General features: G+C 41.2%; 1 protein-coding gene across 2 annotated transcripts in view; it reads right to left on the reverse strand.

Moving 5' to 3' along the window:
* Positions 1-26,196, reverse strand: part of CFAP210 (cilia and flagella associated protein 210) — a 570,861-nt gene that overhangs the window by 37,006 nt on the left and 507,659 nt on the right. For both annotated transcript variants that reach the window (XM_044075493.1, XM_044075494.1), the window contains one exon: positions 2,803-2,967. In XM_044075493.1, the coding sequence (XP_043931428.1) occupies positions 2,803-2,967 (165 nt within the window). The remainder of the gene's footprint in view (positions 1-2,802; positions 2,968-26,196) is intronic.

Consider the following 26,196-nt stretch of genomic DNA (forward strand, 5'->3'; position numbering starts at 1 on the left):
GCAAGGTTTCCCCAAATGAAAATTCCTCAGGCGGAGAGGCAGAAGGAATGGACTCTTCAGCATCAGAGTCTTCATAAGGGGAGAAAGGGCCCTCTGGAGGGTTTGTATTATCTGAATCATCAGAGGAGTCATCTGTAGAAACTGGCTCAGGGGGCTCTGCTCTAGGCCTCTTCTCTGGAGGTGGGTGAGAGGCCCTGTCTGGGTGAGGTTGGGATCCCCGGATCAAAGAAATGAGATCCTCTGCTAGACTAAGCATTTGTGAAGAAGAGCTAGGCCTGTGAGAGGGGGTCTTAGCAGGCACAGATTTGGTAGATTTAGCTGCTTTAGCCCTGGCAAAGGCCTTAATCGACATGGTTGCTGGTGGCCTAGCAGCTCCATGTGCAGGGGTTGAAATATCCAAGGGCATAGTATCAGATAATTCCTGGGAACCTGCAAGAGGTGGGATTTCAGAAGCCGATTCCACCAGGTTGGATGAGGCCTCGGAAGGAGGTAAGTTTTCGGCTGAAGGAAGAACCGCGAGCTCAGTTTCAGCCGAAACCGAGACACTCGCGGTTGGCTTAACCGCGGTTTCGGCCAAAACCGCGGACCGCGAGTGTCGGTCCTTTTCCTTGCGCTTTTTAGATATTTGCGTAGTCGGAGGATCCGACGGCATAATGTAAGCAAAATCGGAGCCGAAAAACTCCTCAGCAAATTCCGACCGACGTCTAAGCGTCCGCCGGTTAAAAGAAGCACAGGCTAGACAAGCTGCTACGTCGTGGTCTGGGCCTAAACAAGGTAAGCAGTAAGAGTGGAAATCTTTATGAGGTATTTGTTTCCCACAAGTTAAACAGTTATTCACTTTTTCTGACATCGGCTGAGGCAAGAAAGAGTCCCCAACGGGGTACTTAGCTTTTTAGAAGTCTTCGGTAGTAGTAGAAGTATTCGGTAGTAGTAATCTCTGGTTCTGACCGACCGGCACTTGCGAACAGCTTCTGCTTCGGGCGCCACGCGGCAAGAAAGACTGAGGAAAATGGCGTCGGCTGATGCCTTTATACCCGAAGAACTGCAGCTATGACGTCGGGTGAAGTGCGACACCAGCCGAGGCCAGACCCAGACTTTGGAATCCGGCCGACCGAAGGGCTGCCTGACGACAGGACAACCCATTTGTAAGGACTGCAGATGCATCCTTGAAGGACATCAAACCAGGCTAGCTAGAGAGGCTCACAATCAAATAAAGGCAGTATTGCAGCTATTTCAGATGCTTACATGATGGTTCTAATGTGTTACTTTATACTTAAATAAGTTATTTTGACAAATTAATATAATTCAGTGTTATTTCTTAAAAAACATTCCTAACGCTGAATATGCCACAGACCTTGTCAATGTGGATTGCAAGGAGCATAGACTTTTTTAAGGCTCAAAATAAGGAAGGTTCTTCTCAATGAGGTACACTTGACAGTTATGCATACTAGCTCCCAATACAGATTCTCTATCCCATCAAAGTGAAAACCCTTCACCTGCTCCTCCCACCAAGACCGACAAGAGTGGTTCTTTGACGCCAAGGGCATCCCTACAGCTACAGAGGAAGTGGCTTTCCCCCACACTTTGGTGGTTGCATATGCTGCATCAAGGGGATTGGGGGCAAAAATGAGTGGTCTGCGGAACAACAATCAGCCACAGCAGTCACCCATCAGTGGCTGAGGCAAAACAGGAACTGACCTAACACCCAATACTTCCAGGCAAGTTACTTATTCACAGGGAAAGGTAAAATCTCAGAGACCAGAAGATGCTTCACTGGTAAGCTGAGAAACAGAGCCTGGATTAGTTAGTAAAAAGGTAAAGAACAAGTGGTTCTGAGGTAAGTAAACCACTGATAGTTCTCTGCAAGCACAGTATCCTGCCCCCAAATCAGGGAGAGAGTGCTGTGTACTCATGAGCATGCTGTCCTTCCGATGAGATGTTAAACTGAAGTCTCATCTGACCGAGTTGGTGATAGCTCATGCGTATATATAGATTACATGGCACCAATTGAAAAAAAGAGTAAGAGAAGTTCACTGTAGTCAGTATACCTCTTTGGCTTTCCACTGAAAAAAGGACACTGACATAGTGGGACTAGCTGATCAACAAAGAATAAATAGAAAAATAAATAACGGGATAACGAACATAAGGAGTAATTTCAGATTTGGCAATGAAAGAAGAGTCTGTTCTAGAAAATAGAGATACAAAACTTTGTTACAGTGTAAATAGGTAAAGTAACAGATGCAGTTTTTGAGTAAGATGGACTAAAAAAATGGAATGGACACTGCTTGCAAATGGGGATGATTAAGGAGGCTGATAAGACTGTTTAATGTGGTGTGCATCTATGTCAGACGAACGTCTGGAATTTCCATAAGTGGCCAATCAGTAATTATCCATGCACAGGACATTCATTTCAGGTGGAACTTCAGAATTCAGACAAACTAGTAGTATGTGTTGTTTTTTTCTTCATGATTACATCTCTCAGGAGTAACTTAGTGGTTGCTAAAGTTAGTAGGAAAAATCAGAAGCTAAAATGGTTAAATCAGAAGTGAGATCCAAATCTACTGAAGTAGTTACAAGGAACGTAGTCAATGTTAAATAAAAGAGAAATTGAAAATAAAAGCTACTGCTCAAAGCAAAGGACCAATGTGGTAAATTAAAAAGCAAGTAAGTAAATAAAAGTTGAGTAGTGTGCTCAGTGCTTTTCCTACTGTTGCATTAGTTGTTTCAAACCTATGGCTATTAAACATTTGCTTCTGATTAACCAACTCAATCTGTTTGGATATAAAATAAGTTCCATATTACCATTTGCTGAATATGAGTGTTTTGTAGTTCCTTCTGCTCTTGCAGAATTCTTTGCTGTTCTGCTGTCTGTTTTGTTATTAATACATGATCGGCCTCCTTTTTGGCTCTGAGCATTTCCAGTTCTTGCCACTTTTCTTCTTTTGCTTTTTCTTGATTTTGTTTCCTCTGTTTACAAAAGCAAATGACAAGTAAATTAAATTAATACTTTGTATGTACATAATACTTAAATCCAACCAGCCAATATAAATGTAATTTCAATATCCAAAACAAAACCCTATTAGACTTATTCGTGAACCATGATATTTATTTCACTTTGGGTTCTGGGTTATTATTAGACTTATTCGTGAACCATGATATTTATTTCACTTTGGGTTCTGGGTTATTCAGTATTTGGTGGTGATTAGGTACCGTAACCCAAGACAAAGACTAAAAAAAGCAGTAGTATCAACATCAAACCTCAACTTTATTAAGTTACTATGCATTACAGTGCAGTTTTGTTTTTTCAAAGAACTGCAGAAACAGTAATACAGCTATTCTCTGTTTGCCCCATCTACACTGAGACCTTACAGAGCAAGACTGTTAATGAATGATTTTATCTACTCTGTGCATTTCTTACTTTAAGTCCTTCCATACACACAAAGCTTGAAACTGATAATGTATAGACTGGATACAAGGCATTATCCACTATGCTCACCCTCACCCACACACACACAGCCTTAAAGCTGTATACCTGCTTAATGTGAATGCTAACAGAGTAAGTGGTTTTGTACAAGATTCTTTTCAGCCACAAGCTGTGTCAGATGCACAATACAATAAACATTAGACCACAAAAATTGCAATAAAAAGAACAGGATGCAGTTAGGGGTATGTAGAAGTATAAAGCACAGCAACACATGACAGAATAAACAATGAAGTTATATATGGTAGTATAATTATTTACAAAATATTAGCATCTGGTTAACATTAGATGGCATGAGGGTTATTAATGTGGTGTAAATGCTATATATATGTATATGTAAATGTATAGAGTGCCTCCGTAAAGTGTGCACCATGATGTGTTTCAGTTAAGAATAGCTAGAGTTTAGAGAAAATAATGCAAATTTTACTCACTTTTTAACTGTTGGGGAAGTGAATTCCAGATTGCTTAAATTATTTTAAAAATGCCCTTTCTGCCATGACTAGCTTATAGGTAGGTCTTGTAAGTGAATTTGCAACTTGGTTTGAGGATTTAAAGAGGTAATAGTTAAGTTTTATTTATATGTTCTTTTACAAGAGAAGGACAGTATTCCATGTTTATTATCCTGAATATTAAAGTAGCAAGAAATACTGTTTCTGTGTTAAATGGAAGCCAGTCGACTTTTTGGAGAAAACTGCAGAGGTGCCCGCTTTAGACTGACAGTGACATGAATCGATAGATTTTACTGACTATGAGTTGGAGAATGCCTGTGTTGTGTTGAGAGTTTACAGTAATAATTGGGTAGTCTATATCTGAGTTTGGGAATAAGAAAGCTGATTTTTAGTGCTTTTCTAGATTTACATTTTTATAGCCTAATTTAAGGCTTGCAAAAGTTTTTCTACACTAGATTCAGTATGGAATTTGAAGGCAAGGGAAGTGCTCAAATGGAAATTTCAATATTTATTTAACTGTTGATGTCTAAGTAACAGTCTGTTGAGGGTATAAGTTGTATGCTAGGGGAGTCAATTAAACAAATGAAGACAAGACCAACCAATGATGTGTAAGAGGAAACAAAATTAAAAGCAACCGAACCATGAACTTTCAAGACAGAAAACTTACTTTATTTAAGAAAAATGACAATGTAGACATTAATAAAGTAAGTACTTTCATCTTTAAACTTCAATGAGATTTTTTTTCAGACTGATAAAATTGTAAGAAAACTTTGCTTAAATACAGTTTGCTACTTCAGTCATCACAAACCACTAATTTAAAAAACAAACTTTTAAGCCACTGCTATGCTAATAAAATCACATGATATAGAATTATAAAAATGGTGTAATAAAACATCAGCATTATAGTTCAAACTCATATGCTTGTTTAGCCAAGGAAGTGTACAAAAATCAAGAATAATTTACCACGTGTTCCTTTTGCATTACCTTATTCTTAATTTCACCACCTCAGTATCTACAAACTCAAAAACATAAAATAAAATCTTTTTGAAATCATTATAACATTTTAGTATATTTAAATAACTCTTCTTTTTTCCCTAATAACTGCATATCAGTTATTGTAAATACAAACAGTGAGACAGCTCAGACCAGATTCCAAAAGACTTGCTCTTAGTGTGACTTATTCCAGTATAAGGCCTATCTATAAAGCACCCTTACACTGGAGTAAGTCACTTACATAGAGAGTAAGTCTTATGGAATTGTGCCCCCTCATAGTGCAACCCTTATAATATACATTACAGGAGATACATCATGTAACATAAACTATGTTTTTTCAACCAACAATTAAAATACCATGGTGCACCCATCACTACTGGTTTCACAAACAAAAAAGGAAGGACAATTTACTATAAAACAAAACTGTTCACACCTACAACAGGACAGTGTACTTTTTTTGAAATACTAGAACCAATGTAATTTCTTGTTTATCCAGCAATTTTATTTTATTTTTCACAAAAGCAGATGCATTACACATGATATTTATAAGTCTGGAACAGCCAAGGTATATGTTTTATTTAACATTTGTTGACCGGGGATGTCTGACTAGGACAGAGCTTATTTTCAGCAGAAGCCCATGGAGAAACACTCCAGATACACATCTTTGGAATATGGGAGGAAACCCATGCAAATGCAGGGAGGACATGCAGTCTGCAGACTCCACACAGAAGGCACACCAGCTGAGAATCGAACCAGAGAACCTCTTGCTGTATGAGGCAACAGTGTTAACTACTGCACCACTGTGCCGCCCAAAATATATTAATAACTACTGAAGATTTGTTTGATGTCTTAGAATACAAAGAACAGTCATCAAAACCAAAACACACTCCACCATAATATGTTTAGCTGAATGCTTTTGTCCAAAACTTAATTCATACCAAGAACCAGATATGCTTAACATCTGACATGATGGTTAGCTACAAAATGTGACATAATCCAAGAAATACTTTTAAAAGAGATGTTAATATTAAAGAAGTCTTTGAAGTTCACATTAATAAGAAAGTTACTAGTGATAGGAGGTTAAAGGTTATGAGTACATGTGATCAATACAAACAATGTGCATATGTTAGTAGGTATACTTACTTATATTGAGTAACCTATGCTTTGGCCTTTCAAATGTCGACTGCAAAAGTTGAAAAACTGAAAGTTGCCACACTACCATGCATATAAATACAATGAATTGTTTTATGCAGAGAGACAAGCCCCCCACCCTCCACCAATTTTACATATATATATATATATATATATATATATATATATATATATATATATATATATATATATATGAGAAGCCAATGAATGTTCTTCCAAACCATCATGGAAATTTGAAAATTCTAAAATATTATCAGCAGAAGTGGAAAAGGGGTCAATACCCTTTTCATGAGCCCAAATAGTATTTTTTTTTTATTTACGATTGTATCATTTCCATATGGAAAGTTTATGAGAAGGTAGGAGAATTTGGCATACTGGGAAAGATTGAAAAGCCTGGCCACTAGTGGCACTGAAGGAACCATGCTGTCAGCTTGAGCTTCAGACTGTCTGGGTAAACAAGCCCATTTGGATGGGACAGAAGGTCTTGAGCTGGGTGAATTAGATAAGGCCAAAGAAAGGGGAACCATATCTGTCTAGGCCAAAATGGAGCAATGAGGATCACTTTGCTCTTCAACCTGAATACTTTCTGTGAGAATTTTGGGATTAGAGGTATCAGGGGAAAGGCATACAGCAGACCAGTGGGCCAAATGTGGAGAAGAGTGTCTCTTGGTGACTTCCACAGAGGGAGAATCAGGGCAAAGTAGTCGCTGCACTTGTTGTCTAGGGGAGAGGCGAACAAGTCACAGCGAGGCTAGCTCCATTGATGGAATATCTTTTTTCTTAACATTTGGTTTGACAGAGCACTCATGAGGCTGAAGAATACATCTGCTCAGTCTGTCTGCTATCACACTGAAACTCCTCGGAATGTTATCAGAAAGTGGTTGGAAGAGATCACCCACTGCCACACTCTGAGGGCTTCTCAATAAAGGGGATAAGACTTGGTTCTTCTTTGTTTATTGATGTACCAAACCATTAACATGTTGTCTATTTGAATCACAATTGTTCCCACAGGAAGAGCAGATTGAAAGGCTTGCAATGCAAATAGCACTGCTCTTAGTTCCAGAACACTGATATGCAAGTTGGCCTCTGTAGGGGAACAAGTACCTTGGACAGTCTTGTCCAGAAAATGCCCACCCCACCCCATCTGGGAGGCATCCATGGTCACTATGGCCTTGGGCTCTGGAAGGATGAAGAGGTAACCCAGTAGAATTTCCTTGGAGTGGATGCACCAAGCTAGATTCTTTCTGCAATGATTGGTGATTAGAATCTGATGTGACATGGGTTGATATAGTATTGACCATTGAGAAGCTAGTAGCCATTGTAGAATTCATATGTGATGCCTGGCTAGGGAAACTAAAGTAATTGTTGCTGCCATAGAACCTAGCAGCCTGCAAAACTATTATTTTTTGAACTTGGGCTATGATTTTCTGAAGTCTTATGGGGGAAAGGACTTTACGGTTGTAGTCATATTCAGCACTGCCCCTATAAACTCCAAGATCTGAGTTGGAGACAGTTGGGATTTTTCTTGATTGATAGTTATCCCCAAGTATGCACAGGTCTGAAGAACATAGCCCCTTGCTTCTATGAGTTGATGCCTGGTCGGAGCAGTAATGAGCCAGTCATCCAAGTAAGGAAACACCCAGAATCCTTGCAGTCTCAAGTGAGCTGCTACTGCTACTATACAGTTGGCGAACACCCTGGGGACTGTGGTAAGACCAAAGGGTAGCGCCTTGAATTGGCAATGACTGTCTCCCAGCCAGAAGCACAGGAACCTTCTGGAGCACTTGTCCATTGTTATGTAGTAATATGTATCCAGAAGATCTATCAAGCACATCCAGTCATCCTTTTCTAAAAACAGAAGAATGGACTGTACAGTGACCATCTGGAATTTCATTTGTTCAACACACAGAGGACCAGAACTGGTCTCTAGCCTCCTGTATTTTTTGGCACTAAAAAGAATCTTGAGTAAACTCTAGTTCCTCTCTGGTCTGGTGAACTTCTTGGATGACTCTTTTGTCTAGCAGTTTTGGAATTTCTAGAACTGCTGGTTCCCTCTGACTGGGTGGATCATCTGTTTTTTCTTACATACTGGGGGAAGATGGGAAAAGGGTATGGTATGACCTGTGGATATGATCCATTGCACCCACAAATTTATTTTGACATTATTTTACCAGGATAAATCCAACTGGACACAAAGTGCCTGTTTTCAGCGGAGTCCTGGGGAGAAAAGCTCCAAGGAAGTTAACAGAATACATACATGGTTTAGATAACAATAAAAAAAAAACTGGTATACAAGGTAAGAGAAACAAAGAAGTGCAAGAACAATTTTGTAAAACAATAAGATACTCAAACAATAAGATACTCAGGAGTAGAACCCCTATTTGCAATATTTACAACAAAATAAATACATATCAGGTGAGTATATCAGGTGAGAATATAGTGTATGCAATGGAGGCATACAATGGGTCACTTATATGGAGTAGTGGGTCTTCAAGCGGGGGGGGGTCTTTGCAGTTACAAAGAGGGTTAGCATAGAGGTGTGAATTAAGAAGGCCCTTGAAGGGGCTTGTGTGACTTTGTAGCCTGAGTTCAGGTGGGAGGGTGTTCCATACTTTAGCAATATCAAAAGAGAATAGGGCCTCCCCAGCACTGTTATTGCTTGGGTTGATTTAAATAAGGTTTTTGTTACATGAACGTAGTTCCCTTTTGGGGATCTATTGTTATATTTAGCCAGAAGTTTAGGTGCAAGGATAAGCATCCCCCAACTGCCTCCAGAGGAAAACAACTGGGCCTTTTTTCAGGAATGCTGGAAGGGCTTACCCAGAAAGGAATCCCTGAAGCCCTGGTTCTGTGGACCACTTCTGCCATGTGGACAGCATCTTCCATTGTAGTTTTCCCCTCTGCCCCTAAGGGAACTGCCTCCATATGTGTCCTGGAAAGGCCCTTGGGATTTTTTGAACCACATCTTTCCACTATTCCTCTGATTCCTCGAAAAGGATCTTTGAGGGGTAGAAAAACATACGCCCACAACAGAAAGGGTCTTACCATCCTTCTCACACCTGGATAATGTCTCCCTTATTTTGGGCCAAACAAAGATGATCCATCAAAAGTTGCATTGATGAATGAAGACTTAAATGGTTCAGCAAAGTCATATAGGCACATCCAGGTATGCTTCCTTATGGCTAAACCTGAACCCACTTCGGCTACACGCGCAATGAGCCTCATGGATGAGTTTGACAAAGACTCCAGGGTAGCCTACTGGGAAGCAAAATTTTCTTGGACTCCTTCAGTAAGAGATCTTGCAAGGGTATCCAACAACTCCTTGATCAGATCCCTTTGGAGTCTGGTAAAATGTGCCAGAAAATTCAAAGACCTTAAAGCAAAGGTTGATGAAGCATAAACTCACTTCCCAAATCTATCCATTATTCAAGACTCTCTTTTGGGAGGATGGATAGATGAAACTTTCCTTAGCAAGTTCTTTTTTCATGGTGGCTGCTATGACCATGGCATCTACTACTAAACCTTTAGCTCGAAATTCCTTATCTTCTGGAGCAGATACAATTTTGTCTGGTCTCTTGGGGATGGGTTCAGTAGTATCTGAAGCCTTTCACTCCAGCTGGATAATCAACTGAATGAGTTTGTCAGCAGGCGGAATCACCCAAGAGGAAGGTGAGCGAGTGCCAAAAGCCTGCAAGTAAACTGATTCCTCTGAGGCGGGGTTCTGGGACTTCCACTCCTCTGTTTCAAGATTTCTAGAATGTCTCCGAAGGAGACATCATCAAGAGCTGACCTCAGGGACCCTTCCCCCTCATCAAAATCAGTGTCTTCCATGACTGATTCCTGAGGGGAATCTAAGTGCTTGCTATTGCACTTCTTCTTCTAAGGAACCTCTTCAGGGGGATAGTCTGGAGAGGTATCAGAAGATGACAGAATTTGTATCTGAGATTCCAGAGGTTTTGGCAGTCACTGTCCCAATGGAGAGATCAGTCAAATAACTAGGTGTGAGGATTGTGTCTGCTCCAAGGGGGAAGGAGCTGACTGAGTCACTGTAAGAGCAAGGTCCTCTCCATTGCCTCAAAGGCTGGAGCCCAGAATAGAGATAGACTGCCTTGGAACCAAGGTCACCCCCCCCACCGCTCTGAGGAAACTGCCCTTGAAACAGAGGCCAGAGCCAATCTAAACCATGCATATGCTCCAAGGTGCAGGGACAGCTCTGAAAAAATAGGAGTCAACCCCTGCCCCTCGAAGCTGATAGGGCAGATACAGCCGCAGGAGAACTCAGGTTCAGATACAACAGATGAACTCAGGGTATTGACCAGTTCAGAAGAGGCCAAAATCTCTGGAACCGATAAAGTTGGTGCCATACAACTTGGGACTGTAAACTCCGAAGCCTCGGTGGAAGTCAGAGGAGGAGGGTTAAAGGGGTGAATGAATGCTTGGTTCCTGAACTCAAGGGAGTCAGAGATGAAGGGAGTCCTGTAAGACCTCTTGCCTACAAAATTTTATTCACCAATCTCTCCACGTCTAGCTCTGTAAGGCTTTTGGTGGAATGGACCAATGACAGAGAGGAAGATTTTGGTCTTTGAAGGAAGATGTCTGGAAGCTCACACATGAGCCAGTCTAGAGATGGGGAGTAACTCATCCTGGGTAAAACTTCCTGCTGTGTAATATCTATAGTCTGCACCAACATAGTTAGCGTTGATAAAGAAATGGAAGGTAAAGTCTCCTGTGCCGAAGCCTTTGGCATCAAGGGTTTTTGTCACAGTAGGGCAGTAGGTGCCAGGGAATTGCCTGGTACCAAAGTCTTTAAGCCACAGTCCTTCGGATCTAATAAACTTTTTTGAACCGAGGATTTATGTTTCTTAGGTGTAGGTGCTGATGGAGAAGTTGGCTCTGACAAACTCCTCTTTTTACCCTTCCTCAAAAGAAGAACAGGAAGAAGGGGATGAAATATCTATTTTACTTTTTATCTGTAGCAGATATAGCCCATGACAGTTACTGCAGTCCTTCTGTAAATGTACAGGACCCAAACAATACACACATAGTAGATCTAAGTTAGATAAGGGTATCTTGTGGCTGCACGTCTGGCATTTTGTAAAGCCAGAAGGGGCCTTAGCTTTCTCAGCCATGATATTAACAATGGGCTGACACACACACACACACACACACACACACGTGAAAGGAGAAATACAACACAATAGAAAGAAGAAGCTAAAGGTTGTTTTTTTTTTTTTTTTTTTTTAGTAGGACAGGAGAAGGAAGGAAACTATCAGCAATTATAGTTAAAGTACATAAACATGTATGGAAAAGAGCTATCAATAATGATAGCAAAGAGATACACTAACGTGTAATGGCAAATGATAGTATAAGGACAGAGGAACAGGGAATAACAGTGAAAAAAAATTAAGAAAATTGGAGGCAGTAGAAGATTTTACCTCAGAAAAAACAACTAAGCTTGACAGCTCTAGTGAATGCATCTGTCTGTGAAAGGGGCAAACAAGATCTGAGGTATTTGGGAGACAGGGATTATGGGTAGGGGTGAAGCTCGAGAGTTTTTGGTCAGTGTGAGCTGTAGTCATGGCTGAGTAGGTTCCGATATCAGAGCCGAATCCATACATCAAGGATAAAATGAAAATTGACAACATCAGATTGCTTTATTTTGACATTCTAAACATCTGTAGGAATTTTTAAAAAATTATTTTTTTTCACACTTTAGGAAATAGAATGGAATTACAGAGGGGATACTGGCAAAACAAAATTAAATATAGGGAATTAATATAGCAATGAAATTAATGATCATATTTCATCATTAGTGTGTTAAAAATGAGGGCAGCTAAATTATTAAATTGTAGGTTATTTGTGTTTTATAATGTATGTAATCGGTATGGATATGGGTCTATGTTTCTTTAACAATGTTTAAGTTGTTTGTCACAATACTGAAATGCTCTATTAAAACACTTGTCAACTGTTTGCTTTTTATTTTGAATAAGTCCTACATTAGGACTGGGACGAAAGAACAAAATTAAAATTTTTATACTGGAATGAGTTTTGGTTCTGGTGACTGTTCTTTTTTGTCTGGTTGCCAGTTTATTTTACTGTGCATCTTGGAATACAAACTGTAAGTTAATATCATCCCTATCTTTATTATATGTAGCCATCATATTTTCCACTTCACTAATGTCAGTATTAATCCAAGGTCTGTATTTACTGTCACAACTTAAAATAACTTTCCTAGGGATTTATTAAAGTTCTAGCATGAGATGTATGGTTCATGTTAGAAAATCCCTTCCAGTGGAAGTGCCCATTTGTGATTCAGAAACACATAAGATCTCATTATCAGCTGATTTGCATGTTTCCTGAATTGCAGTTACTACCATGACATGCAAATCATGGCTGATCTGCACATCATGGTAGTAACCTGCTGCTCATGTAGGTAGTGGAATCCACACTCCAGTCACTCTCTCATATACACACACCAGTCATTGTACCTGTCTCTACCTATCTACCCTCCTGTGGTTCCTCCCACCCACGTAGTACTTTAGTGCCATTACAGCACTTATGTATTAGGCCCTGGTGGTATAATGTATTCCCCCACTCAGATCCCCATTAGATGTTGGTGCTGTTACGGCACTTTAAAGAGTCATCCCTTGTGGTGCAGTGGTTCGTTCCACTCCCTGCTCACCCTTATGATGTTTGTGCCAGTCAGGTTTAATTTATAACTGGTGTCCAGTGTTTCCCCCACCCCTAATCCCTATACTATTGTTGATGCCTTTATGGCACTTTAAAATGTATTCCATGGTATCCAGTGGTTCTCCCACCCCCATCCTTGTAAAGCAGTTGGTGCCATTATGGCACTTTAGAGTGAGTTCAGTGGTTCCCCCAGATCCCTGTTATGCTGTTCTATGCCACCCCCCATCCCCACCCCTGGTCCCCATAGTAACTTTGCTGCTTTTAGTGCAATTATTCCCTTGTGGTCTACTGTATCCCTCACTTCCCACTCCCTGTAGTAAAGTTGGTGTTGGTACAACACTCTAAAGAAGAAACCCTGGTGTCTGGTGATTCCCTCATCCCCCAATCCCCATTTTGATGTTGTTGCAGTTATGGCACTTTAAAGATGGATCCCTGGTGTTTAGTGGTTCTCCTAATCATATTTGTGATCATGGGCTGAAGACAGCCTTTTGACGGTGTTCACTGTTGTGATGCAGTTGGAATGGCCATACTGATCTACATGGCCAAGCATTTTCTTGAATTGCTCGGTCATGTATATGCCTTCCTGGAAGCAGTTCCAGGAAGAGCGAGAGAGAAGAAAGAAAGAGAGAGAGAGAGAGAGAGAGGGAGAGAGATAGATAGATAAAGCAAATGGCTAATTAGCATATCCAGCAGAGCTGCAGGCTAGGCCTTCATTGTACTTCATGTCTTTGTGTTGGAGGGCCATGCAACACTGTGTAAGGGTGCTTGATGAGTCAGAAAATGGTACCATAATGTATATATGTCACTGTACCTTCATAAATTCAGCCCTTTATCTCTGTCTTCTTTCACCAGTTCAGATGGACAACTTCATATTTCAAACTTAAAAGACATATTAGTTGTCTCATCTAAGGAGGGTGGTGCAGTGGTGCAGCGGTTAACGTTGTCGTCTCATAGCAAGAGGTTCTCTGGTTTGATTCTCAGCTGGGGTGCCTTCTGTGCGGAGGCTGCATGTTCTCCCTGCGTTCAAGTGGGTTTCCTTCGGGTACTTCAGTTTCCTCACACATTCCAAAGACATGCATCTGGAGTGTTTCGCCCTGGGCCTCCAATGAAAATTGGCTTTGTTTTAGTCAGACTTTCCCAGTCAACAAAAGTTAAATAAATAAATAAATAAAATGCCTGCTTGCCAATTAAACAAAACACTCTTAATGTTTGACCCCAATGATATTTCTTTTTAAATAAAATGAATACAAGTTGCAAAACTCAAAAATTACTCAACATATTTTCTGTTAATTTTACAAGTCAATTTGTCACCCATTATCATTTTTAGTAATCCCCAAGTCCAAGAAAATACCCTTAAATATGTCAGTAATGAACTTTAATGTCAGAAACAAGGTAGATATATTCAGGGAAAAAAATACATTCTTCCAAGAAAGGTTTTGCACCTGACCACAAAAAGTGTCATTGGTAAATCAATAAAAATATCAGGTGCAAAAAAATCACTGTTGAATACAAACCTGCCCATCTATTGAGCTAAAATTAAGTTGGCATAGCTGGCAAGCATAGCCATTCCCATGTGCCATGCACCTGCTTAAATATCTGTTACCAAAAGTGAAGTAAATGCTATCAAGGATACCTTAAAATTACTCACAAATATAATTAATGTGAGAACAAGATAAATTACTAAAATTACTTAAATATTACCTTGCTCAAATTATACCCAAATCACAGTCAATTACAGAGTATACATGTTGATTCTGCACTGTCACATGGATGTGCAATAATGTCTTTAATTTCCCAATCAGATTCACTAAATCTAATTACTTGAATCCTTCAGGTAATCACTAAAATACTACAGCAAGGCAGTTAAGAAGGCAATGGATGAAATCACATTCTCTTTTTGTGATCAAAAACTTGCTGTGGCAGTTCTGGATATTTCTGGTATTCCTTGCTACATTTGCAGTTCAGTACTGTGACTAGAATTGTGAAATTATTGTGCATGTGTGAAAGAATTTGCTTCTGGTTTATGTGGAGGTGAATATTCTGACAGAAGTGCAACCAGTAAATTCTGTTTTGTACTCACAGTCTCATACTTTTGCCCCATCCCCCACTCAACCCCACATTCTAAAAATATATAACCCTCCCAGTGTAGCTGCCTGTACACTTAATAGAAGTATGCATTATTTTCAGCTATTGTTCCTTGACCTATTAAAATATTGTTTTTAGATAAGTAATCATATCTAAGCACATTATACACAGCTTTGTGTTGGAAGCATTGTTTGAGACACCTGCAGATATAATCTGACTTTAATATGTAATGATCTTTCTGAATGCTCAGAAAAACAACATATTCCACTGAGTACAATAACATGCCTAGCTACAACCTTGCACTGAGATATAATGTCATATCACTAAAATTATAAATGCAAAAGTTATGTATGTATTTATAATTCATGTATTTTTTATATGAATTTAAGTAGAATTTATGTAGTTTTTTCATTAAGGTCAGAAAAAGGTCTTGGACCCTTGTGGTTATGCAACATAATACAATTATAGAATCAAGTTATACACTTTTTAAAACTTATTTTTAATGTAATGTATGTATGCTGGTACTTTAAATGCTTGAAATGTATGTTATTGATTGGCTAATGAAGGAGGGTGTGTTTTATATAGTGCTATTTAAACTACTAACTGCGTTTTTTACACAACTCTGATGATGCCCTTAGATGAAGGGAGAAAGCGCTAAGTTGGTTGTGTTTTTACATGCTGTTATTTCACCATTTGCAATAAATTACGCCTGTTTGTGCTGAATAGCTTTATATATTCTTAATTGTGCCATCCTTCAGGTGAGATGTTAAACTGAGGTCCCACTTGTTTAAGTTGGTGGTGGTAAAAGATCCCACAGCACTTATTGAAAGCTTCCTAAAGTTCTATAATACTGTGAACATCCGTTATCACAGCTGCTATCAATCTGGCCACTGGAAGTGCCAGAGGCCAAATGGAGACATGCCTGGAATATTGCAGATAATGCCTAACTGGATCCTGCAGCAGTTTCTGCACTGTAGATGCTACAGTCATATATATATACATATAGATGCCTGAGATGCAAGGTTTTCATGCAATTTTCACCCTGCCAGCAATTCTTAGTGATATGGCTGGCACACGTATTGTGATCTGTACTCCTGCAGCAGATATTAGCATGGCCATATTCAATCAGTTTACAACTTATATATTACCACATGGGGCATAAAGGGAGTGTGGACATGACATCCCACCAGTAGCCATGATGCCAGCATCTGGCACTCCAGTAGCCTGTATCATTTCTTTGATCCAAGTAATATCCCTCATTGTTGTTACCTGTGTGACGATCCATCACTACACCCATATTCAAGAAGCCTCAATCCTCACCACTGGCACCAATGGACGACGTACACTGAGAAGATGACAAGTATACACACAGTATTTCCAGATGTAGCTCACTGCATCAAGTGCAATTTCCCTTAAAGGAACACAGAGACCACAATCAGTCCAGGGCTGGTTTCTCACTCTTTCTCCAGATCTCTAATAAGACTCCTCACTGGCACAGTTATAGAGTTGAGATCTCAGCTGATTGACCAAGCTAAGGCTTCCAGCACCCTCTCTGTCCAACCAGTGCTTCGTGTCCCTGCCCAAGTAGCTGACACACACACACACACACACACACACACACACACACACACACACACACACACACACACACACACACACACAGACACACACACACAGACGCGCTCACACACACAAACACTTTGAGGTTTGATTTACACACACACACACACACACACACACACACACACACACCTACCTGAGAAAGGCTGGCACAGGTTTACTAGTTATGCTCCCTTCTGCCCAGACTATAAGGTAGTTACCACTTCCACTAGTCAACTCCTTATCAGCTACTTTAAAGCCCTTAACAAAGGGTGTCCAGACTTACTGTGTAATATTAATATGAACACAAATGATAGTTTGACCAAGAGCAAGGCTATTAGGAGTGGCCCACACAGTGTCACCAAATAAATATGTAAGTACTCTCAAAACTTAAATATCTCTACATAGATCAGCTACAATGAAAGGTTTAAATATATTTTATAATAAATAATAAAAGAACAAGACAATACTACATATATATTCACAGTGACATCAGAGTTCAAGGCCACAGGAAATATTTAAAACAACATTGCAGGACAGTCTCAAATAAATAAAGAAAAATATCTAAATTAAGCTTTACTATATTACTGACCATATCCAAGAGAATTATACTATAATGTAAGAACTTACTAATAGAACAAGGCAGATGTGTGCTGAATGGATCTTGTCAGGTCCAAGACTGAATACAGAATGCTCTGTCTCACCAAGAGACTTCTCAAATTAATATCTCAAATATTATTGCTGGGATAGATTGCAGGATGACATCATTTCTTGACATCTGACACTAGTTGCCAGGTGAAACCCCCACAACTGGAAGTTGGTAGTATTTAGCATCTACCTGTAAAAATACATAGACCTCAGATCTTTGGCAGAAGCTGGAAGTCATAAAACAATTGCATTCCTTCATGCTTTCAGAGGTGGTAATTAGTTCACTACGAAAACAATACAGAAAGCTTCTCAGCACAGACTCTGCATCTCTAGCTTCCTTGAAAACTGAAAGATACCATCTTTTATTGCATAGCCTATAAAGTAATTTAATTTCAGCTATTTTCCTAAAATTTGCTGGACTGAAGTTAACCTCCTGTATTCCAGTTTCCATTGTTAAAATATATAAATTTAGACAGTTACAATAGTGCATGTACATTTCTTTCTCTTCCAGCAGGGCACACTCTGGATGCATTTCAAATACACTTTATAAAATACCTTTTTAACACACGACTGTATGAACCAATTTGATATACACATGACATACAGTTCTAATACAGTTGTAACACAACCATATTATATAAATCATGTTGATATTCACGAATGACATATATTTATTTACAAAATCCCAGATAGCTGTGATGGCAGTATCTCCCTTCATTACACTTCTTCTCCCTTTGAAGACTCAAGCTAGTTTTTCAAGTGACTCTCAAGTAACGTTGCTTGAGAGGGATGAGGCTATCTGGGAATAGATTAACCCATTTCCCTGTCTTGAGAGCCCATCTGCATTGGGATTGCTAACCCCACTGTGGTGCTGCACTGTCATATCATATGCCTACAACCCTAGGCTCCACCTTAGTAGCTTAGCACTTTGCTGGCTGGCTTGATGTAGCCATGTTAAGGGATTGTTGTCTGTAACTACAGTGAATTTCCCTCCATACAGATAAGGCTGAAGTTTCTGCAGTGCGTACACTATGGCTAGACATTCCTTTTCTACAGCTACATAACATTTCTCTCTGGGTTGGAGCCTATGGCAGAGATATACCACTGGCTGCTCTTCTCTTGCTGAGGAAAAAACGCCGAGTACAGCCCCCACCCCATGGTTTGAAGCATCCATCTGCACAAGAAATTCTTTGCTGTAATCTGAACTGGCTACCACAGGGGGTCCTCCCAAAGCTCCTTTAAACTTCTGGAATACATGCTCACATGCTGGGGTCCACACTACCTTGTCTGGCCTGTTTTTCCTAGTTAGGTCTGTGAGGGAAGCAGCTATAGTACTATAATTGGGGACAAACTTTCTGTAGTACCCTGCTGTCCTTAAGAATGCCCTCACTTGCATTTTGGTAACAGGAGCAGGTCATGCCTGAATTGCTTTCACTTTGGCAGGTTCTGGCCTGATCTTACCACTCCCCACTCTATGTCCCAGATAAGAGACCACTGCCATACCCACCTGATATTTACTGGGCTTAATGGTCAACCCTGCCCTCTGTAGTCTGCCCTGCAACTCCTTGACATGCTGAAGGTGCTCTTGCCAGGAACGACTGTAGATGGCAATATCATCCAGGTAAGCAAGGGCAAAATCTCCTGCTCCTGCTAGGATACAATCTACCAGTCTCTGGAAAGTCGCTGGGGCATTCTTCATCCCAAAGGGCATCTTTGTGAACTAATACAAGCAGAAAGGAGTCACAAAGGCTGACCTCTCTCTCATGTTGGGAGTCAAGAGCACCTACCAGTAGCCCTTGGTAAGATCTATAGTGGTATGATACATAGCCCTACCCTGCTGCTCTAGGGCTTCATCTGTCCTACGCATGAAATAAGCTTCTGATTCTGTGTGGCTATTTAATTTCCTGTAGTCTACACAGAACCTGGTGATGCCATTTATTTGGTACCAGCACCACTGGGGAGGCCTAGGGACTGCTGGACTCCTAGATTACCCCCAGTTCCAACATTTCCTGTATCTCCTCCCTCAGAGTCTGCTTGACTCTCTCAGGCACCCTATAAAGGGCCTGCCTAATAGGCCATTTGGGTCCTGTATCCACATGGTGCTGCACCAGGTGGGTTCATAGGTTCATAGGTCGGTACTAGGCTATCTGCCCGAAGGCATTTATAAGCCTAGCCAGAAAGTGTTGGCTTTCGCCACCCCCTTAGATTAGTTCCCTGTGCCTCTGTCCAGCAGGGCCACTGAAGTGATCCCTGGGGTAAACTTTCTGTTTCCCATCCACTCGTCAAGGTTTCTCTTGAAGAGTGCTAGTGAGGAGCTCTGCCTAATGTAGATTGGAATCTTGTTCCAAAGCATGGGAAATCTATCCCTCCAGCATGTCCTATTTATTGTTGTGGTGAGGTTTAGATCCCTAGAGTGTGTGGCTTGAGGGGATAAGGTTTTCTTTAGGTGGAGCATGTCCATCGATTCTGGGTTGGATATGGCCTTGTATGTCAGGCAGAGATCACCTCTGAGCAGGCGGTATGCAACTGAGTACAGCTGGAGTTTATTCAGTCGAGCTGCATAGGGTATCTGTTGAGGCCAGTGATTCTCTTGGTGAGGTACTTCTGTGGTCTTTCCAGCCATTTCAGGTGTCGTGTAATGTACATCCCAAATGGGGTGTTGTACTCTATGGAGGGTCTGACGAGTGATGAGTAGAGGGGCACAGTGACCTCTTTTGATCTGGATGCAAACCCTGTTGTGATTAGGTGGGTCACATAGAAGGATTTTCTAACCACTTTGGCAATGTTATTTTCAAAGGAGAGATTACTATCTACTTGGATCCCCAGATCCCTTATTACGTTTTCTGTATTTAGGTGACTACCACCTATGTGGTAGTTTGTGGGTACTTTGTTATTTCCAAAGGGAATAACTATGCACTTTTTGGCATTTAGCTTGAGGCCATGATTTTGACACCAGGTATCCATCTCAGTGAGACCCTTTTGAAGGATGTCTGTGTCAGCCGGTGAGTCAATTATAAGCCTCTAGTTTGCAGTCATCTGTGAACTTGGTAAGCCATAGTCCTTCTGTGCTTGTCTGTACCTCTGAGAAGTATATGCAGAACATGAGGGGTCCTAGGACTGAGCCCTGGGGAACACCACTTGTAACCGGTTTGGAGTCAGACCTAGCTCCTGCAACTCTCACCATGTGGGTTCTGTCCGTGAGCCAATTGGCAACCCATCTTGTGACATAGAGGTTTATGTTCAGGCTGGTGAGCTTGTCTATAATACCAGAATGGGGAATGGTGTCGAAGGCCTTTGCGAGGTCTAGGTAAGCTGTGTGTACCATCTTTCCCTCGTCTATAGCCTTGGTAACTGTCTCAAAGAAGTCCACCAGGTTTAGGAGGCATGATCTGCCCTTAACAAAGCTGAACTGGGTAGGGCCCAGTGTTTGGAGGTTTCCAATGTCTCTGTTAATGAGTTCCATGATGATGTGCTCCATAGCCTTGCAGACCAATCTAGTCAGGCTTATAGGGCGATAGTTCCCAGGGTCTGTTGTGGGTCCACCTTTGTGGAGCGGAATAACCATTGCAGTGCACAACTCTATGGGTATACAGCCTGTGGAGAGGCTGAGTTTGAACAGTGTGTTTAGGTGAGGGGTTAGTTTGTCTTTGAGCTCATGTAGGACGCAGCCTGAGACACCGTCCGGTCCCATTGATGCTGTGTTTTTGGCTTTGGAGAGGGCTATTTTAACCTGAGTATCTGTGATTTCAGGGGCTCTACATTCTTCTGGTATGGTTACGGGCCCTTTTGGGGGTGAGAGGGGGGTGATGTTTGCACTGAACCTGACTGCCAGGATGTTGGCAATATCAGTTGGTTCAGTGTATTTTGTGCCATTCTGCACTTACTCCGAGCAGATCTGAGCATTGCCACTTAGATTCTTGACATAGCTAAAGAATGCCTTGTGGTTATCTTTGGAGTCCTTGGCAAGTTTTCATTCAAAGCTCACCTTGGACGATTTTATGAGGGATCGTAGTTTCTTGCTGATACTGATCAGGGATGTCTTCCCTTCTTAGGATTTTACTCTTTTCTGTACTAGTTTCCTCCTTCTATTGTATAGCTTGTTTATGGCAGGGGTCCACCAGACTGGTTTCCTTTTCTTAGAGGAGTGAGTCTTGGTTTTGTTTGGGATAGCATGATCCATACATTCTTGTAGGTGCCCGCAGAATGCATTAGTAAAGGATTTTGCAGCTTATACAGCGTTATCATTTAGCATGGGGGCTTTGAAACTTTCCATCTCTGTCTTAAGTAACGTGAAGTTTGCTTTTGAAAAGTTTTTCATGGTGGTTTCCTTGTCTGGGGGTGTGGGCAGAATATGGATATCCAAAGTGATTTATTTATGGTCAGATCTAACCAGTGAAGGGTTGACCTCTGGTGTGGAACACCAGTCGCCCATGTTGGTCATGACCAGGTCCAATATTTTGTCACCTCTGGTGGGAGTGTTGACCAGTTGTTCCAGGGCATTTGAGTTTATAAATTCTAGGAAATGTTGGGCAAGGAAGTTAGTACTTGAGTAGTTCTCCTAGTTAATGTTTGGGTAGTTGAAATCACCCAATATTAGGGTGTTTGGCAGGACCTTTATGTTACTCAGTGTTTCCAGAAATGCGGAATGGGGGTCCTGGGACATGGTGGGTGATCTGTAACAAGCTACAATTTGAATTGCAGTTTTGCCCGTTATTAGTTGCACGTGGATAATTTCTGAAGCATCGTGCTGTGCCACTAACCTGGAGGTGTGGGTATCCTTGATGAATATGGATACTCCCCCACCTTTTGTATTTTGGTCCGGGTTCTGTGGCCAAAATGTATGGTATTAGTTGTAGCCTGGTAGGGATGGGGTGCTCTCTGAAGCCTTAAACCAGGTTTCTGTTACTGCACATATATCGATTTTCTCCATACTGAGGAGTGCCTCGAGTGCGTGCATTTTGAGGTTTAGACTTCTGGCATTGAGTAGTATTAGCCTCAGATTTTTGTTACTTGTGCTATTTACGGTGGTGGGTTTGTCTTTTGAGCCTTGCCTAAAAAATGCAGTATGGGGGTGGCAAGAGCCTTGGCCAGTATTCAAAAGCCTAAGGGTGACAGGTGCAAGCCATCTCTAGCGAAGCAGCGTGGCTTGTCGAGCAGGTCATCCCAGCCAGAAAGACACTGGATCCCCATTGAATGACACCAGAAACTTAGTCAATTGTTGAAATTGATAATTTTTTCTTTATACCGTGGTATCATTCTTGGTGAGGGCAGGATGCTACTCAGGGTCAGGATCATACCGGCCTGGGTTATGTGATCAGAGAGCTCTTCCATGTCTCTTTTTATGTAGTCCAGGGAGGTACGGCTCAGGTCATTCACACCAACATGGACAATGACAGAGTCGTATTTGTACTTGTTCTGGAGTGACCTGAGTGCTTGTGTTATGTGGCAGATCCTGGCACCTGACAGGCAGCTAACAGTAACCTTCTTCTTGTTCAGCCTAGTGAGTGGGATGTCAGTGTGCCTGACTATAGAGTCACCTATTACTAGTATGTTGGATATGTTATTTTGCCTTGAGGGCTGTGATTGCATGGCACACTGGTTTTGTGAAGTATGTGTTTCATGGTTTGTGTTGGGGGGTGGAGGTTGCTTGGATGTCTGCTTTGGAGGGCTCTGTTGCTTTTGCAGATTTTTATTTAGAGCCTCCGAGTATGTTTTCATGTATTTACGTGTGTTTTTTGCCGGTGCTGGTTTAATGGGTCTATGTGAGACTGTTGGTGTGATGCCAGTATTTCCCTTCTCCTCTTGACTGTCTGATCCAGTCTTGGGTTGAGAGAGCTTAGCCTCCAGTTTGGCTGTATAATTGCATCTCTCGCATGTATTAGTGTTTGGTGGTAGGAGGAGAGGGTTGTCTGTGTACATAAGGCAGTTGTAACATTGCCTCAAAATGCCCAGATTCACCAGTTGGACTGGAGAATACACCTGAAACTGCCCTTTGGACATGCCTGGATAGGTACAGTAAACTGTTTTACTGAATTGCTGGTAAGGTCGAATAGAGAGCCTTGTCCTTCTGTAATGCTAGGGTTTATATGTGCTTGCTATGAGTTTTGAGCAAGTGCCGGGCTGAGAAATGAATGGCTTGAGTGCTTAAGTTGAAAGTTTGTCTAGTTCCAAGGGAAAATAGAAGAGGAGACTTTGTGGAGCCGGTCATTGTTATACCCTAGCTAACTGGCGCTGCCCGGCATGCAAAACCAGGCAAATGCGGTTATTATAGCAGGGAAATGAAAGAGATAGAAATTAGCCCAAAATGGCCAATAAACTACTACTTTCTGGCCTGAAACCACTCCTCCAGGGACAGATAGGCTGCTCAAAGGTTCCCTCTCTCACAGGTGAACAGAGAAACTTCCTTCTATCCAAGTAAGGTATGGGCAAACACAGAGATTTGTAACACAGCTCTGAATTCAGCACTAACCTGAAAACTGGACTATACTAGCTTAGAAAGGCAGGAAACAAGTATATATATATATATTTTTTTTTTTCAGAAAATAAAGCAGATACAATAAAAAAACACTTTAAATGCGCATAAAAAGATGCTTATTGTTATATATCTCAGTTCAGAGTTGTAGTCAATGCCCCTAGTAATAAAGTAGGAGGAAACACAAATACAGTAAAAGCAGATGAATAAAGTGCAATATTTTTTATATATATAAAACAATAGAAAACAAACAATCTGATTTAAACAAGTTACCTGATTAACCAGAAAAAAACTCAAAACTGAGCCCTGTTCCAGCAGTCATCAATCAGACAAGTTTTAACTGCACACTCCCGCTACTAGGGTGCAGGGGAACCTTCTCCACAAAAGATGGCCTGGATCAGTGCTCAAGTTATACAAACAAAGCAAGATTCAGCAGGCCTGAATCTGATCCTATGCTACAGCAACAAGGCACATCAATTTCAGAAAGAAACAGTTCGAATAAGCAGGCATAATAAGCCTGTGACCAGAAATTCCCAGCTCAGAAGGGCAGAATCCAGCCTCTCCTCCACAACAGTGCAGACCACAAACCTTCTTAATGTAGAATAACTGGCCTGAAGCCCAAGTGCTTAAACCAGAAGTAATACACTTTTAGAATAGAAGACACTGAGCTTTCAATCAGCAATTCCCAGCTTAGAAGGATGTAAGCTACCTGTCCTGTCACAACAGTGTAGACCACAAACCTTCTTAATGTAAAACAACTGGTATGAAGCCCAAGTGCTTAAACCAAAAGACTAAGAATAACAATTACAATTTAATCAGGCTACTACCAAGCAGCAATAAGTGCAGCAGAATAAATAAAATTGAGTACTTTAAAGAAGAGGCAAAAGCAAAATAAAGTAGGAGGAAACACAAATACAGTAAAAGCAGATGATTTTTTTGTTAGTAAAGTGCAAGGAGAGAGGAAGGAAAAATCTAAGTGGGTTGGCCTTCTCAAATCTTTTCTCTGTATTATGTAGAGTGAACACTAGACTCAGAATATGATCACACTGCATTCAGTTAACTGAGCAAATGAGATGGACTCAGGAGGAGTGTTCAAATACAGGCTTACAGGAGGATGCGGGCAATTCCAGAGCTATCAACATTAACACCAAAACAAGAACAGGGAAGGTGGGTGGGGACAAACAAGAAGAAGAAAAAGTACAGTTGTACAGATTACAGAGATATTAAATCAAAATGCAGACAAAAATAAGAATAAACACTTATCTTTTCTCAATATCACAGCTGGCAGTAGGTCAATCTCTCTGCAGCAGCCTGAGCAACAGGTATATCTGATTTAAAACACAGGACAGAAACCAAATAATACAGATGCAGGAATACTTTGGCTGGATGAAACTAGTTCTGAAAACTTACTGCCACTAAGAAAACAGACAAGGTCTCCAGACAAAGGATTTCACTACAACTGAGGTCAACACTAAGAGATATATAGCTATAACACACAAGAAGAAGAAGTACAGTTGTACAGATTACAGAGATATTAAATCAAAATGCAGACAAAAAATGAGAATAAACACTTATCTTTTCTCAATATCACAGCTGGCAGTAGGTCAATCTCTCTGCAGCAGCCTGAGCAACATGTATATCTCTGGTTTTCCAGTGAGCATGCCCCCAAACTCCTGTAACACTGCTCGGATTTCTTGAACCTGGGTAGGGGATAGCTGCTGGGACATTGCTACCCCTTCCACTGAGGTATCAGTCCGAGCCTCACTGAGATCAGTCACCAGATCCCCCTCAGACTCATCCTGCCATCTACTGCAAATATTCAGCACAAGGGCCTCTAGTATGGTAAGGTTTCATCATGTTAACATGGTACAGTTTGTGCCCTTCCTCCTGCCTAGCAGTTCTACCATGTAGTTAACATCACTAACCTTCCTTACCACTTTGAAAGGTCCCTCCCCAGCTGCCTGCAGCTTGTTGTGTCTGACAGGAATGAGAACCATAACCTGCTGCCCCACAGCATACTCTCTAGCTCGAGCATTCCTGTCATACCAGTCCTTTTTCTGCTGTTGGTCTCCTGCCAGGTTCTCCTAGGCCAAGCCTATGAGCTCCCTAAGCCTTGTCCTGAGGTTTAGGACATATGCCACAACAGACTTCTTGTGGGATTTACACTCACCCTCCTACTCATCACAAATCAAATCTGGAGATCCCCTCACACTATGCCCATACAGCAACTCAAAGGGTGAAATACCTGTGGATTCCTGGGGAAACTCTCTGTAAGAAAACAACAGATGGGGCAAATATTTCTCCCACTCCCTCTTAAACTGGTCTGCAAATGCCTGCAGCATGGTCTTTAGTGTAGACTTTAACCTCTCCACCAGACCATTAGTCTGGGGGTGGTCTTTAGGTGCTTCACCCCACAACGCTTCCACAGACAAACCAGCAGCTCTGATGTGAAATTGGCACCTTTGTCAGTCAGTGTTTCTTTTGGGGAAACTTACCCTACTGAAAATCTCTAACAAAGCATTTGCCGCCTTTTCTGCCTCAGGGTATCTGGTAGCATAATCTACTACCACTAGGATACACTTCTCTTTGGAATTTGGGGTATTCAGAGGCCCCACAATATCCATGGC

This window comes from Protopterus annectens, chromosome 6.part1 (assembly GCF_019279795.1).
Source record: "Protopterus annectens isolate FY-2018-M chromosome 6.part1, PAN1.0, whole genome shotgun sequence".
NCBI lineage: Eukaryota > Metazoa > Chordata > Ceratodontiformes > Protopteridae > Protopterus > Protopterus annectens.